Raw genomic sequence first — 17,285 nt, forward strand, 5'->3', positions numbered from 1 at the left:
ACTCCACTGAAAACCCACAGGAGTCTGCAGACAGCCTCGTGTTTCAACTGCAGCCGGAGGAAGGAGCCTTTGTGCATCAGCAGGAAAACATCTGATTTAAATCTTCTTGTCAGGGAAGGGGAATGAGGCCTCACCTACTGCCCCAGGGCAGGGGGACAGAATTGCTAGCTTCCCTTGCCCAGGGCACACATCGTGCCTGTGTGTTTTGTGTCGGGGTGGCGCCAGGTGAGGTTTCCTTTGCCTGGGGAGTGGGATGGATCTGGCCAAACAGGAGACATGGCCCCGCATGTGACGCCAGCATCCTGCTGGAGTTCAGCAGCATCGTTGCAGCTGGCAGATCTTGAGTCAATTACTTAAAACTATGGCTTTACAAAGTTTATGTTATTAAGCAGCTCTGTACTATGATGATAGTATCTATGGAAATGCAACAGAGACTTACCCAAGGTGCCATCAGGGCTGCTATTCCAGCACCCGGCGCTGTGCTGAGCGATTCCACCTGGAAAGGGCTTTGGTTGCTCTGAGAAGCCCTGGTGTTCAGGTGATGCACACACCAAAAAGACTCAGGGATCAGTATGAAATAATATTTTTGGCTCCTGGTTCTAAACTACAGAAAATTCAGCATTGTCATCTTTGTACCACTAGAGCTTCATTCACCAAAAAGAAGAGGGGAGGAACAAACCCACAGAATAACCACCAATCTTTGAAAGAAATTAAAACACACTATTGTTAAAAAATATTTTTATAAATATAATCCTCTATTCATTGCACAAAACAAAAGGAATCACAAAATTTACTCATGGAAAAATACGATTTTACAGCTCGATTTATAAAAGTGAGAAAAAGTGAATTCCAGTGTTAAGTTTTCTGTAAAACAGTAAATATCACACCATTGAATTACAGGAATGTAATGAAGAAATTATTTGCCATTAAAAAAAAAAAAAAAAACTTGTTATCAATAATCACTTAAGGGAAACAGACAATAAGTAGTTACTCCATGGACTTGCTTCTGCAAAGAAAGGTTAATACTCAAGCTCTCAAGAAGGTGCACACCTCCTATTAATAGCTTTTACAAAATAAAAATAGCACTGCTTCCCTGGCCTACAGCCCAGTGGATTTCTACCATTCTTCTCCAACAGATTTGTTAATAATTTCACCCTTCTTCCCATCCGCAGTCTCTCCCTGTACCAGTCACAATTTTTATACGTTACAAAATATTTATTTCTCATTTGGCAAATGCTAAGTATTAAAGAGTTTCAAAGGAATGTCTGAGGAAAAAAAATAAATATACTGTGCTAGAAAAACACAAACAACCCAGTCAGCTATGTTCACTGAGGAAAACATGGCCGTTTTAACTGGGTTTTCATAAAATCCAGGACAAATTTGGGGGTGATCTATTAGAGACTTCCTAAAGGAACCCTATTTTTTTGCTGTAAAGAACAGCTGCTCTCTGAGGAAAAAAGAAAAAGCTTGTTTAAGAGTGCAAATAACCCCCTTTTTTTGTTTGTTTTGTTTTAAAAAGTGTTTATTTCAAAAGGTGCTGGACCATTATTAAAAATAGTGTGCAGAAACATGAAAATACCAATGCCACAGTTATCTGTAAGGTAGGAACAAACTGTCACATGTAAGAATAAGCTTATTCTCACGTAGGTCAGTTTTTCCTTAAAACTTGTTCCCTCACCTCAAACACCCAAGAACCAGATTGAGGTTTACATGGCTACTTTTGTTTAAAGAAGAAAAATGCTGTTTAAATTTATGGACATACCAGACCTAAAACATCTTCCTCTGCACAGCTGTTTCAGCCACTGTGGTATATTTCGGAGCCAGTGTCTGCTAGCACTCGTCTACAAGAAGAGTTATTCCAGAAGAGTTATTGCAGTTAACTCCTCAGGCGCGTGCTCTTATTCCAGACCCCACTTATCCAGCAAGTCCTGCTCCAAGGAGCCTGCAGTGCTCGCCTTCCTCCTGCTTTTCCATGCCACCTTCTTCCCCTGCGATTTTTTTTCACCCTTGGGTGTTTGTGCTGGTAGTTAAGCCTGCCTGCAACTGAGAAACAGGCAGCAGTGAACTTATTCATGAGCACACACGTAAAAATGGATAACCAGCCGTCCCCCTCTGCCAGACCAGACCAGTTCAGGCACTCATTTCTCTTCTCCATGTGAGCTTTTGTGGCAGCCACACCACCACAAGCCCCATCCTTTCCCATGCAGTGACCCTGGGAGGAGCACAGGCTGGATGGACCTGTCCACCTTGCTTCACGTGCTGCCAGGCCACAGCAGCTGTTTGCACCTTCATTTGCATCCTCACCACTAGGATTCAGATCCCCTGAGCAGGGGATTTGAGGCCAATGTTCAGCTGTCTAAAACAAAGTCCCCATCCTAACCCATCCTGCAGACTTGCAGGTCCGTGAAGGGTCACCAGGCCCAGCTCCTGAGGACCCTACTTAACCTCAGGGGCCTGGAAGTGTGGCCAGGCCTGGCACCACCCCAGCCCACACAGCTCACTGCTGCTCCTTGGGGTCGGGGCGCCATCTCGTGTCAGCACCTCAGTCCCTGAGTCACCCCCAAGCCATCCAGCAGCTCCTTCTCTGTGGAAGCAGGTCCAGCATTCCCAGGAGGAAGGCAAAGATCCCTTTGGAAATAGCCTCTGCTCCTATGCAGCATCCTTGCTGCTGGGAGCCAGGACCACAGCCACGCTCCAGTTTCCTTCTGGGGCCACTCCATATGAGCAGGTTTGTCGCCAAGCCTCCATGTGGATCATCAGCCCACGTTCTCCCATCTTGATTTCCTTTCTACAAGCTGCACTCTGGCTTGCTGTGGCAACTTACCCATTAGAGAAGGTCACGGAGTACTTGGGGATATCATGAAAGCAGAGAGAGCCTTTGTTTGTGGTAGGGAAAGTAAAAATTAAGATGGAAAGAGCAGGGTCTCTAGGTAGAACTGGATGTCTCCAACCCTGTGAGCAGCTGCACTGTACATTTCTATAATCACTTAACCTTGTCCTGTCTACACAGAGATGCAGCATGTTAGTTCTGTGTGCCCAAAATAGATGTTCGGAGAAAATTCCCTCTCCTTGTAAGTCAGCGTCCTTGAGCTGAAACTCCAACACCACCATCCCCAAACACCATAACTACCTTAATGTGTGCTGTCAAGAGGGACACATGGGTAGTTTTTAAAGCTGCCTCCCACAGAAATTGTATAAGCCTCTGAATGGCACTGTGAGCTTCAGTTCTGTGGACAGAGAAAAATTGTTTCGGAGAATGAAACAAAGAGAGAGGACAGTTAAAGAAAAGACCATTCCTTTGCTGGCTAAACACAAACAACTACCCTGAACAACAAGCTTTTCCCTCAGTAATTATTGCACTGCAGGCAAATAACAGCTTTGGGAACTGCCATGTTCCTCAGCCTGCCCCCATTATTCTAACAGCCTAAGAAGCAGTGTGGTTTCCTTCTCCATCCCCCACGATACCAGCTATCCACTTAAGGAAAGCAGCAAATTACTGTGTGTAGGCTCAAACCCTGCTGCTTGGCAATTGGTGAAGACCCAGGAGTACAGCGAGTTCACAAATCGGTGTCAGCATTTAGGGGCCACAAGCCACAGAAGCTCCAAGAGAGCCCAGCCAAGGCCAGTGGCTGGCTGACACCACGACGGGCTGCACGGACAAGACTGTAGACCCATGTGCACATGAGACTCATTTTGCTGAGGCCAGGACTGTCCCAGGCAGAGCTGGGCAGAGGACGGAGATGTCATTACTGTCTTCGAACCTGAGAATCAAAAACCAACAACAAAAAAAGAATTGGCAGTTACTTAATATAACGAGTCTCCCGTTGTGCCTGCGAGGTAGTTCAACGTTAATAAAGTCCTGAGAGGGGAAACTGAGGCACTTCAAGGTGAGGTAACGTGTCCAAAGTCACAGTCTGAGTCTGGCAGAGCCAGCAATGCTGCCTGGACTCCTGCTTAGCTCTACACACTGAGCTGAGCTCAAATGTCAGAGGCACTACAGGCCACCGATTTCCCAGAAGGTTAGAGGAGCCCGTCAGAGATGAAGCTGCTGCTGGCAACAGGGAAACATGGACGTTGCGTAGGAAAATCCAGGCAGATGAGGGAGGAGGGACACGGAGGACATCACCCAAGCAGAGCTTCATAATCCACATACCACACCAGCTGGCCAGAGCTGGGGCTGACACCCGAGATAGGCCACTTCCTTGGCTGCCGGCCCACCCTGCTGATCTGGGTGGTGATATCGTGCTTGCCCTTCCCCATAACCAGCACGAACACCTGCCTGGCTTTGTTGATGAGGGACAGGCTGAAGCTCATCCTTTGGTGAGGTTTGACAGGGCTTTCTGTCAGCACCACGGCCCGAGTCCCTTCCAGGCCGTTTTCAGAGTCGGGGAAGAGCGAGGCGGTGTGCCCGTCAGTGCCCAGCCCCAGCAGCACCAGATCAAAACTGGAATTGGCCACCAGGGCCGCGATCTCCTTGGCATAAAGCTCCGTGCCTCCATCCTCTTCCACGCAGAGCCGCTGGTTCAGGTGCACGGGCATGGGGTGGACGTTGAAGTAAGGCACCCTGATGCTCTGCAGGAGGTGGCTGTGCACGCTGAAGAAGTTGGACTCCGGGTCAGTGAGTGGGACGCAGCGCTCATCCACCAGCCAGATGTGGGTGTGCCTCCAAGGGAAGGCATAATGGTGCCTTGCCAGCCGCTGGAATAGGGCCACGGGGCTTGAGCCACCAGACAAAGCCAGGTGGAACTGCCCAGAGCCTGCCACAGCCCTGTTTGCTGCCTTCTCAACATCAGAAGCCAGCTGGGAAATCAGGTCCTCAGACCACATTGACACCAAGGGGCTTTGCCGAAATTTGGACTGGATTGTCTTGAAATCACTTGGCATCGACCTGTCGGGGTGCAGCAGTTCCACCGGCTCTGCCGCCGTGAACGCCAGCTCCCCGCTCACCATTTCAAAGTCCAAGAGGTTCTGGTTCTCCACCCCACCAGGGTAGAGGCGCGGGGGCTGGCGAGAAATGCTGTTCAGCAGCGGTGTCCAGAAGGCCCAGGAGGCCAGCAAGTTCTCGGTGGTGATGAAGAAGTCCTTCCTGCCGTGGTATATGTTGGAAATAAGGACAGAATACGCATCTCTCTCCTTCACAGGGCTGTACACGTAGTAATCAGACAACGGTTGTCCAAAAACATGCAGCTCTGGCTGACCTACAACTTCTCTCCAACTGCTTTTTGGCATGACAGGCCTGAAAAGGTTCCTGCTCACAAGCACTGCAGGGGTGTTGAGTGCGCCATGTCCGATGTAGAAGATGATCTGCTTGGCTTTACACTGGCTATGCCCCGCGTCCCGCAGCGTCTCGCTCTGTGTGCAGTAGGCCCGGTTCTTGAAGAGAACACGGACGTAACCTACCCGTTCATCCAGGGCTTTCCCAGAAGTGAGGAGGAAAGGGACCCCTTCCCAACGCAGGCTGTCACTCTGAACGAGCACACCTGAAACGACAAAGTGATCTTGGCCACCAAATTCAGCCTGAAGCCTGAACAGCAAGCAGATTTGAGGGGAGCTGTCACCTAGCCATCACTCTCCTTCTTTAGAAATCTTGGCATTTGCTGTGTCTCTTGCTCCACATTTTGCTCTTTCATGGCAGCACAGGACTAACTGCTCTTTAGCTACCCCGCTGTGCTTCCTCCCAGGTATCCTACTTGCTTAACCGCCTTTCATCTCGCAAGAAACCAGTTTCCAAGCATGAATATCATTCAGACAAAACCTTTGATGTTCAGAAAACACAGCAGGGCCAGAGATTGCCTTGTCATCTATCAATCCCAGAGAACTCCCCATGCTTTATCCTCCAGATACAGAGAGCAACTCAACTTTATGAAAAGGTGAAGGAGTTTACAGGCCACTCCTGAAAATAGTGCACAGAATAATGGGGCTTAACTCTTATGCAATGCTTTCCATCTGTAGGATCACTAATTACCAGACATGACACCAGCATTATTTTGTAACAGCTCCCGGCCACCGTGCTGATGGATGCCTGGAGACAACCCTGTGCCAGCAGCGAGGTCCAGCATCACGGAGTGAGGACTCCCATCTCCTGCTCTCCTTGGCTGTAGACTACTCCCCCTCACCAGGGCCCAGACCCAAAATCTCACCTGCGAAGGTTGGTGTCGTGCTGACGTACTCCTGTCCCTTCTTCAGTTCCTCCTGCACGTGGCTGGCGTACGCCTGATACTGACCCAACACAGCACTGTGCTTCTCCAGGCCCCGCAAGGACCGGAGGGCCTGCAGCTTGCACTGCAAGACTTCTTCGGTCCTACTCAGGTTGGCCGGGAGCTCCATGGTCAGGAACATCAGGGCCTCGGTGAGGTGGTTCTGCAGCACATCCCGGATGACTCCGTACTGCTCGTAGAAGCTGGTGCGGCCTGCAGACCAAGAGGAGGGAAGAGACTGATAAAGTGATGTGGTGTCCTTGCTGCCCTGCCCTCTGCTTGTGTCATGTGTGTGCCGAGGAGAAGACCAAATTGGTTTGCACTGCTCTTCTCTTCTCTTGGCCCAACAGTTACTGTGAAGCTATCAAGCCTCTCCCCTCCCTCCAGAAGGAGGGGAGAGAAAACTTTCCCCCCCAGTTTTCTGTCATTGAGAGGCTCTGGCTGGGCCATGCCCTTGAAAGACAAAATTTTGTGCACAAAGCCCTGCTGCTCTGCCTGCCTGACTTCTCACGCAGGGGTGTGTGTGTGTGGGAGGTGGACAATCCACTTATTAAGAAAGTGACTCAGAGATGCCTTTCCGTAGTCCAGCAGCAGCAGGCTGCACACTGCAGACTACATCACGGCCGTAGTCTTCCCCGATTGATTGATACATTTATCTCCTTTGCTCTAATCCAAAGGCACATTCATTAGTGTAATCAATGCTGCAGACTTGCTGGGAGCCAGGCTGCAGCTGAAGCCGCACAGGGGAAGGAAGATGTCAAATAAAAAATGACAAAGTTGTTCGGAAAGGGGTGGGCACAGGGAGCAGCTGGGACCACGCACGAACGGCACCGTTCCCCCCAGACCTCTCTGCAGTGTCTCCCTCTCCCAAAATCAGGTCCAGGCTGCCAAACCAAGGGTTACACAAAGCTTGGTAAAACTGCATTAATTGAGTTTGTGGTGGCTGGAGGCGGGAGTGGGAGGGAGGGAGAAGAGGAGGGTAAGGGAGTGGAGAAGCAGCCCTGATGTTGCAGAACTGAGGGCGCCTGACATCCCAAGAACTGCTGCGGGTGGCAGTCCAGCCCAAGTGCTTTATGCTGAGCACTGCAGAGCGGATGCTGCAGCATTGCAGGGAGAGATTGCAGCCGTGCCCTTCAGCAGGAGACCCATGCTAGCAACTCTGGGCTTGGATTTTTCTCTCTGCAAGGCTCTTAGTGCTGAGAGGAAGGGAATGAAACTGGCCAACACACACACAAGGGAAGTGTAAGACAGTCCCTCTCCATTTCCAGGGAGCAGCATACCATCCACCTGCATTTTTTTGTTTCCACACCAGCTCAGGGACCACTTTCTTGTAATTTGTAAGCCTGCCAGTTCTCCCTCTCACCTATTCACCCCAGTTCTGTACGCTTGCTTCACCAACCTTTGGCATCCACAACCTCCTTCAGGACAATCTCCACTCTTTCCACATGATGTCGGTTCCAGATGGGATCCAAAAACTCCTGGTTCTGGTCTCGAAAAGGCAGGATATGGGCTACCGCCTGTGAAGGGAAAGATCAAAAGATCCAACAAAAACTCACCATATTTCCACAGTACCTTCTCCTCACTTCCCCTTCCAGCACTGGGATGTGGCCAGTGAGTGGCCACACTGGAGTGCTAGCAGGCATGCCACGTAGCAGAGAGCAGAGTGGGTGAAAGAAGAAAAAAAATCTGCAGGAGCCTGTTATGATACACAGTGGAGTCTCCACTGACTATATGTTAAAGGCCTTGCTGAAGCACTTTGAGGTTTCACGTGAAAAAGGCTGAAATGCAAACTACAAGGCTCTCAGTTTATAACCCTCAAAAGACACAGGTCTGAGTCAGACCGTCCTGGGATTAACGTGCAGCTCTGAAGTACTTAAACAGATCAGATCAGATGCTTACACTTCTAAAGCCATCTGTTTTCAGGGAGGGAAAAAAGACAAGGAAGAAATCCCCCCACCCCTTGGCAGAGATGCTCTCCTTACAGCTGGACATGCACCTTTCTGAGTAAAACCTGGCCACGGTGCCACGGCTGGAACAGGCTGCTCTCAAAATGTGGCATTACGTTCCCCTAAGGCAAGGATGGCACGTCCTTGAATGCACTCCCTCTGGGACAATGCAGCTGCTGCATGTCCCGAGCTGCCCCTGCAGCAGCCAGGCCCCACACCCTGCCTGCAGTGCAGGACAGGAGGAATCCTTCTCCCCAGCATCCCACAAATCTCACTTCTCATCAGCTCTGTATCGTATCACATTGAAAACCGCTTCCAGAAGCCACTGCTAGCAGAAAGGCCTGCGTGTGATGAGAGGGGAGAACGGAGAGAGGGAAAGGGCGTTGCTTACTCAGCGAAATCAGAGCCCTGACCTTGGCAAGAAGACCAGATCAATCTGCACCTCTCCCTCGTGCACGCACACCACTCGTCCCTACACTCTGGCTTCCCTCAAGAGAGGAGAACCTTGTCAGCAGCTGCACATCTCCCCTGCTCTGCAAGATGTACAGCAGCAGAGCACAGGGCATGAACAGCACGAGGCCCTGTAAGCAAACGGAGGCTTGGGACACAACCAGGAGCACTGCCTGAATTTGGGAACACCTCCATCAGATGCAGGGCTGACACCCAGCGCTCTCCCAGCCACCGAGTCCCTCAGCCTGGCAGGAGGCTGAGCACTGCGAGCTGCTTACCTGCTTGCCCAAGTAGTGGTCCACCCGGTACATCTCCTCTTCCCTGAAGAAGCTCGTCAGCTCTGCAGCCAGCTGCTGGGCCGACTCCAGGTCGTGGCCAAAAGGTTTCTCCAGCACCACACGCAACCAGGCACCCAGAGGGGGTCTGCAGCTGCTGTTGATGTGCCGGGCGATCTCTGTGTAGGCAAACGGAGGTACCGAGAAGTAGAAGATTCTTCCAGCCTCCTTCAGGCCCTCCTGGCGAAGCAGCACCTCGATCTCCCTGTTGAGCACAGTGTAGTTCTCGGCGGTCTTCAGCTGGTGGTACTGGCTCAGCTTCAAGAATTGGTCCTTCAGCACAGCACATCTGTCCGGAGCCTCATCCGGGGGACAGGCCAGCTTCTTCAGCACGTCAAACATCAGCTTCTGCCCCGGTTCCAGAGCTGTCAGCGCAGCCCCGTGGAAAGTGAAGCTGTGGCCACTGCTCACTTGGTCCATGTAGAGCTGGAAGAGGCCCTGCCACAAATACTTCTTGGCCAGATCACCCGTGGCTCCCAGCAAGACCACGGAGATGTGGCCCTGGGACATCTCGGCTGGCGATGGCAAGGCTCCCATGAAAAACATGGTACACAGCACTCTTCTCAGCATCTTGGGAGAGATGAGGCTCACCCAGTAACGCTATAGAGGGCAAGATTAAGAAAGAAAATCTGTCAATCCATGTTATAACGCTGCAAAACACAGCGCAAGGTGCCTGCTCTCCCATGGCTCAAAACTGAGATTTCTGCCTGGATCCTCCACCCAACCACGATCCCTCTCCCCTCCATGATTTGAATCATGGTAGGCACGAGAGCTCTGGAGAAGACTGCAGCTGCCTTGTGCGAACCAGGAACTGGAAGACAGCTCGTGCTAAGGTCTTTCAGTAGCACAGGAATTGCTCCCAGGGCTGAGTTAATGAGGGGATGTCAATGTCTTTAGATTGTGAAACCGAAATCCATTTTAATGCAAATTTCAGAGCTGGCTACAATCGAACACGTGCTGGCAAATTCAGGCTGCTGCTTTCAGCAACCTCCCGTTTGGGACTTTGCTCAAGTGGTATTATGCTGTCTTGGCACTGCTTCATGTCAATATTGTCACAGCAGCTCAGAGACAAGCACGACCACTGGCAGTTCCAGCTCGCAGGCTCTTCTTCAATGCACTGTGCTCTAATGACTGGTGTGCACCACCCCTCCCATGAACACAGCTGAATTAGGTTCTAACAAGCTACCCGGAGACAAAACGGCCCTATAAAACAACACAGAGGAAGGAGAAGTTTAGTCCTTAAAATCAAGTCTAGAAGTGAGCCAGTCGAGATGCTGTCTCATGATGGTTTTGTATGCGGCCAGGAGACAACGTGGGGCTTGTGCTCTGCTGAGAAGAGCATGTAGGCACCCGCTCCCTGCTACAGCCAGCACCAGCTGGTCTCCCTGGCCAAAAAGACCCTCTCCTTGTTCTTATTTAGCTTTGCTTCTCTAATCTGAAAGAAGGCTGTTTTTAAGAGTAATAACACACCTGGTTCTTATATCTAGAAACAGGGCAAAGATCGTAGATCATGAAAAATAATCCAGAATCTCCTGACTGGAGAAAGGGTGCTGTATGAGCTCTGACTGCTTCTCCCACTGGAAAGCTCCCAAAAAGTCACTAGTCCATCATCAACACTGAATCTAAACCAGTTAAAGGATGAAGATAACTTAAACCAAGGAAATCCTAAACATTTATCCCTACCTGCAGCTTGAACCAGTCATAACAACTCTTATGTTGCTCTCCCCAGCACTCACCTGAGTAACACAGGAGCTTTACAAAGGCTGCAGAGGCAAAAGTAGCTGCAAACTTGTCTTCTTCACAGCCCTGTGGGTTCAGATCTCTCTTCTCCTGTGACTGAGTGCACTGCAGAGTCACTGATCAATGGTCAGGTGAGCCAGATTTTGCAACCAAGATAAGGCAGGTTGTTCCCTTACCGTAAATGAGAAAAAAGACCAAATTACAGCAGAAAAAATACGACTGCCTGTGCCAGCAATATCCCGGCTCCCGGCCCACCCGTGCTGCCTGTGCTAAAAGTTCTGGCTGCTGTTTGTGAGCAGGCAAAAGGTGGGAGCTTTGTGGCAACTCCTGACTCCTCTGCCATGCACCCCAGCGCAGCTCCATGCTGGAGTTTGGCCACCAAGACCCTGATGCATGTCCCTGGCAGCAGCCCCGACCCCATTCCCCAGCTTCCCAAGCCTACAGCCTCGACCCGGTGAGCAGGGGGTGGGTTTAATGAGCCCCCGTAGGGCAGCAGGATGGCACTCACATGCTGCTGCTCTCAAAGGTCGGTTTGCACTGGTGCTCCCTGCCTTTTCCTTCCCCTTTTTCTGCACGGGGATAGGGATGATGCCACAACAGCTGAGCACACCTGCAGCTCACCCTGTGCTGGTGAGAGGGCCTGGGTGATCCCACAGGGCACATCACCCTCTCGTGAGAATCCAGGATCCACTCCTTCCTCTGCAAAGCTCCACATTGTAGCTTGTCAATCTAACACTCATCTCTGCCCAGCCCTGCCTCCTCGCTTTATTTAACCTCCATGCACCCACTTACCAAACAGTGCTGGCGATTGCACAGGAGCAGAAGCAGGGCTCCCTGCACTAGAAATAATTATCATCTCAAGCACAGGTTTGGTTTTCTTTCCCCTACTATGGCATTATGGTGCAGATGACCAAGTTTCCCAGTGCAATAAGGTAATATTTACACTTGCTTAAGCAACCTTTGCTCCAGGAACCCAGGTTGGGCACGCTGCCTGCTGGGCACGGGGGGCTGCAGGTGCCAAGATGCTGCAGAGACCCCGGCCGAGAGCAGGAGCCTCCCAAGGCAGGGCAGGATTTGGGCAGGCCGTTCTTTTCCACCTAGCCAAGGAAACGAGTGAATTAGCCAAGCGGCTCGCTGGCAAATCCAGCTACAGTCACATGCATTTCCAAGCCAACTCGAAACTGGTTTCACAACGCTCCCAGTTGCAAAACAGAGCGCCCAGGAGAAGCGCAGCAAACCCAGGGCTGTTTGTTTGCTGCCCTCGTAGCCCCTAATCGCCAGGATTCCTATTAAAAAGGATTATTCTTTACAGGTTTCCCAACCACAGGGAACTCCATCAGCTTTCAGGGGGGAGACCCCTGGGCCCTGTCCCTATAAAACACAGGGGAAGCATCACCCAGGGCATCCCCTGCAGCTGGCCAGGAGCAACTTTCAGCCCCCGATGCATAAAAAAGAGGAAAATCTCTCTTTTTTTGGTACCGTTGCGTCCCCCCCTTATAAAAAAATAACCCAATGAAGAGATGCACGGCCAGACCTGGGGACCTCCTCGGCACCTTACTGGTGACCCCAGCAGTGGCAGCGGTGCTGGGGGCTTTACTGGGGTGCTCCCCCCTTGGGGTACGGACACCCTGAGCCCCCCAGCGACCCTACAACCCCACTGCCAGCCCCAGGCTCGCCCCCCCGGTGCCACCCCCGTGCTTTTTGGGGCACCCCACATCCACAACCCCGGCTCTGGGTGGGTGACACAGGGGGGGAGAGGGACACCGGGGGGGGGTCTGAGCCAGGCTCGCAGCCCCCCCCCTAACCAATAGAGGGCTCCCTCCGGTCCCGGAGGGTGGATCCAACCCGGTCCCAACACCGAGCCCCCCCTGGTGCCCGGGGAAGCCCAGCAAAAGCCGCCTGTTGCTGCCCCCCCCCCCCTCCGGGGCCGCCCCCCACTCACCTCCCGCCCCCCCCCGGGCAGCGAACGGGGCGCGGCGGCGGCGGCAAAACGGCTGCGGGCGGGCCCGGCACAGCCCCCAGCGCCCCGCCTCGGAGCCGCCCCCCGGAGCTTGTGGTTGGCGGCCGCTCCCTCCGCGTTGTATCGCGAGGGAGGGAGGGAAATGGTGGCGCCGAGAGGGGTTGGGGTGCTGGGAGGGTTTGGGGGGCCTGGAGAGGATTTGGGGGTGCAGGAGGTCCCTGGAGAGGTTCTTGATGCACTCTGAGGCCAGGAGCTTCACGAACCAAAGGAAAACTTCTCTGTTTTCTCCAGTTGTGCTGGCTGGTCTAGTTATACGTATACATGCCTACATGTATCCGGATTTCGTAGAATAGAATCCTAGAATCATTAGGGTTGGAAAAGACCTCCAAGATCATTTGGTCCAACCATAACCCTGCTACCACTATCACCATGTCCCCAAGCACCACGTCCAACCTTTCCTTGAACACCCCCAGGTTCGGTGACTCCGCCACCTCCCCGGGCAACCCGTCCCAATGCCTGACTGCTCTTTCTGAGAAGAAATGTCTCCTATTTTCCAACTTGAACCTCCCCTGGCACAACTTGAGGACCCTCTAGTCTTATGGGTTATCTGTGAGAAGAGGCCGACCCTGAGCTCCCCACAGCTTCCTTTCAGGTAGTTGCAGAGAGCAATGAGGTCTCCCCTGAGCCTTCTCCAGACCAAACCCCCCCCAGTTCCCTCAGCTGCCCCTCACAAGACTTGTGTCCCAGGCCCTTCACCAGCTTCGTGGCCCTTCTCTGGACACACTCCATGGCCTCAATGTCCTTCTGGTAGTGAGAGGCCCAAAGCTGAACCCAGCACTCGAGGTGCAGCCCCACCAGATCAGAGTACAGGGGGACGATCACCTCCCTGGCCCTGCTGGCTGCACTATTCCTGACACAACCAAGATGCCGTCGGCCTTCTTGGCCACCTGGACACACTGCCAGGCATATGTTTACCTACAGACGACATTGCTTTGTGTCCTGAAACGCTCGTGACTGCAGTGTCCCACCTTCTGACCACAAGTGCACCCACACCTCCAGTCCCGTGTTTTCTGAACAAACAAAGGCTGTCGTGGACCTCCTGGGGCATATTGCAGCTCAGCGTGGCAGTGCTATTGGACACATCGGGTTTTGGGAAGGAGGAGAGGAGCAAAACTCTGTAAACTAGATGATCTTGGAGGTATTTTCCAACCCTAATGATTCGATGGTTAATGATTCTGTGTATATGCCCCAACCGATGGGGCACACAGCAGAGAGCTCTTATAAACTGTCCTGGTGCAATGCAAAGCTTTCACGGGAGCTCAGCTCTTTTCTTCAGATTCACACAGGTGAACAACATCGTAGGGATCATTTCCCTAGCTGGATCCACTTAAGCACGTAAATTTTCCTGTTGCCTTTTTCACTCAAAGGTCTCAAATTATTTTATGGAAGTAGACACCCTTTACCACAACTAATTTACAGGTGGGGAAACAGAGTCACGTTGGCAGGACTGAGAACAGATCTTTAATATGTTACTACTCAGGCCAACAATCTGGCAGTTGTGTTACATATAAGACAAACCTTGCTTTCTATCTGTGATACAACTCTGAATTATGTTTACATTATAACTTCTTGGTGCTATAGCCTTCTTTATCATCGTGTTCTGGAGGTTTGTCCATCCTTCTGCATGCGTGCCCAATCCCATGAAGACCCTTTATAGTATTGCAAAAGTGTCGGAGTGACAGAGTTAGCACCTAGGTTTGTCTGCAAGATACAGGTCCAAATTGTGGATGAGGGAGACAGCAGCCTGCCCTGCTTCACGTTGTGTATTTATGATTCCCACCACGTCACTGATGCAGCTTTGCACTGGGTAGAGCCTGAAGGCGTCTAGCAGTGGCCCTATTTCTGAAAGCCAGCAGAGGGTGGATCACAGGCATAACTCAAGTGATGAAATTTCACAAATTAAACTTGGTGAGGGGGTAAATAACTCATCTGAAAGAGCCAGCTAGACAAAATAATCCAGCTCCAGAGATCTCCCCTTACCACTCTGTGCAATGTTACTACATGAAGCATTTAGCAAGAAGCTTAGGGGAATCAGTGCTACATCCCATAGCTGTGTGTTTAACCCATCGAGGGCCTGATGACAAAGCTTGCTTAGCTTGCAGAAGCTAATCTGAGCCTGGGTATAGCAGACGGTGGGAAGAGGCAAATGGGAGTCCCCTTTCCAGTCTGCTTTCTGCCCTGGAAGAATAAAGAGGGGTGGCTACGTACTCTGGCAGAAATGATTGAAGTGCAAATCTCCCTGCTGCATATTTCTGGCACACTGAATGAGACGAACAGCTGAGGTCTTGGTCACTTGAGCCTGTTATTATTACAGATAGAGCTGGAAGCTGGGAGTAGTGACAGTTGTTTAACATCCTCTGTTGAGAGACCCTGTCTCTAACTAGTTACACGATGCCAAAGTTTAAGTATTGAAGCTGAAATTTTATGTGAGGGATCTGCTTTATACAGTCCTTTTTTTTTTTTTTTTTTAGTCTGAAAAAAAAGCGGTGCAGCTATTTCTGAGCTGGAGGGCAAGATAAAATAGGTTTTTTGACCACGTTAAAAATACCTCAGCTGTTTCATTAAGGAGCTCTAACATCTCATAATTTGGGGCAAGGAAGGTTTTATCAGGATGATGGTTTGGTTCAGAATGTACTTTTGTCAGAAAAAGTGTGCTTTTGTCAGTGCCTTTTCAGATGTGCTCAGCTGCATGCTCCTTGAAGGGAAGTAGGTCCTGTGTGACAGCTGAGACATGTGATGCCAATAAAGAAATAAAAGGTTGTTAGCAAGGGATGGAGTATTAAGGAGCCGGATGTTGTACAAGCAAATAAAAGTTCTGTAGGGAAGGAGGTGTTGTGGAGGAGGAAGCATTAAGCTGAAAGGAGTGTTTTATTCAGTTGAGAAGGTCAAACCCATGCACTGTAGGTAAAGGCTGTGTTTTGGTATAGCCTTTGAAAGTGGCTTTTTATTTAGGAGTGGGGAAAATAATTTAAAATGAGAGTTCGATATACTGGGACTTTGTCTTTTGGCCAGTTTCAAGATGCAGAGAAGAAAACCTGGTTTAGCGTGGTGTGGGTGCTGCTGTGTAGAGCTAAGGCATCCTTCAGCACAACAAGCTTGTGGTGCTGTCATCTGGAAATAGACTTGAAATTTGCCCCATTGATTAACTTCTGCAAAAATGCCTACTGCTGGTGACCTACTGACATGGCTATAAATGATTGAGTAATTTCTGGAGATGCTTTATCCTCCATCAGCTCCTCTTCCCACGGCAGGAGCCCTGCTTGGTTATGCTGCTGCAGAGCCTGGTGCAGCCTTGTCCCCCTTAGGGCTGGGGGTGCTGAGCTTCAGGAAAGCTCAGAAGTTCTGGACCATCGAGCTCCTATGATTTTGAGAAAGGCAGTTAATGGCTGCTGTGAAGCAATAAAGAGCAGCTGTGTAGCAGCTGGGGTTCTTATTAGAAAATAAAATCAAACTGGCTTCTGGAAAACCAGATTTAAGGTAAAAATCATAACAGCAGTTCCCTAACTGGTGTGGGAAAGAGTAAGAGAAAAGAGGTTTGTTACGGCTACAGGGGCAGGTCAGCGACTTCCCTGCTTCATGAGTCCTGGAGCTGCACTTGCTCTTGGAGTTGGCATGGGATTAAACGTGCTGACTTAAAGCCTTGGATGTCCCTGAGAAAGAGAAATCCCCAAATTCTGCTTTAAGAAGAAGTTTGGATGGAAACATTTGATATTAATCAAAGCTGTGCTCAGAGGCTGGAGGGCTGCTCTAGTGCTGCTCCCAGGAGCCCTGTTGCAGCGAGGGCAGGTGATGTTCCCAAAGACCTCGCTGCTCTGTGTCCTGACTGGAGAGCTTGGCTCCTAAAGAGCTTATAATCAAATAAAGCTGAGACACTCCAAGGTGAAAGAGCATTAGAGTAATACTGCCTCCTAACAGCTCCTGTTTCTATTGCTTGTCTGCTTTCCTTTTTTAACTGTGGCTTTTAAGCCGTAGAAATCATGCCCAGTGCATGGCTCACAGGTGTGCTGCTCGAGTGGGGCAGGGAAGTGCCTTCACACTGCTGGCTTGCTGCGAGGCTTGAGTAAATGGCATTACTAGCTAATGCAATTACCTCGCTGCTGCTGTCCCCGAGCAGTCGTGGGGATAAAATACGATTTAATGCCCCTCTGTAAGCCTCTGTCACGGAGACTGGGCGAGTCCCCCGGCAGTGATGCTGCACTGCTGCAGCGCAGATGCGGTCTGCATCCCTCAGCAGCCAGGGTGCAACTGCAACGGGAGTGCTCCGCAGCAGCCGTGTGCAAGGGGAAAGGAGTCAGGGGTGGGGATGGGGAGAGCTCATCCCCACCAAATGCTCTAAGTGAGTTGGAAGCGAGCTGATCGATCAATCAAGCTGTGCCTACTTGCTGCCTTTTGTTCTGACAAAGTGATGCTCTCATCACCTTGGCCATCAGATGAAAAAGTGCTGGCAGCTTCCCCAGGGATCCCTGCGCTGGGACAAGCTGCCTTCAGTCCCATGCTTGGTCTTGAGCTAAATGAGAAGGGAAATTGAGATCTGAATTTGTAGCCTAAACATGTTTGTTGGTGTTTGTGGTTTTTTTTTTTTTTCATTGTAACGTAG

The 17,285-nt window shown here is 50.9% G+C and overlaps 1 protein-coding gene across 1 annotated transcript; it reads right to left on the reverse strand.

Annotated features, from left to right (window-relative positions):
• Positions 1 to 723: 723 nt before the first annotated feature.
• On the reverse strand, positions 724 to 12,625 carry H6PD (hexose-6-phosphate dehydrogenase/glucose 1-dehydrogenase). The gene is made up of 6 exons (XM_084495418.1): positions 12,611 to 12,625; positions 10,665 to 10,839; positions 8,872 to 9,528; positions 7,597 to 7,714; positions 6,141 to 6,410; positions 724 to 5,480 (listed from the first exon to the last, which is right to left on the reverse strand). The coding sequence occupies exons 3-6, from the start codon at positions 9,496 to 9,498 to the stop codon at positions 4,123 to 4,125; spliced, it is 2,373 nt and encodes a 790-aa protein (XP_084351544.1). The 5' UTR covers positions 9,499 to 9,528; positions 10,665 to 10,839; positions 12,611 to 12,625; the 3' UTR covers positions 724 to 4,122.
• Positions 12,626 to 17,285: the final 4,660 nt, after the last annotated feature.

Source organism: Aythya ferina (assembly GCF_964211825.1).
Source record: "Aythya ferina genome assembly, chromosome: 21".
In the NCBI taxonomy this organism is placed as follows: domain Eukaryota; kingdom Metazoa; phylum Chordata; class Aves; order Anseriformes; family Anatidae; genus Aythya; species Aythya ferina.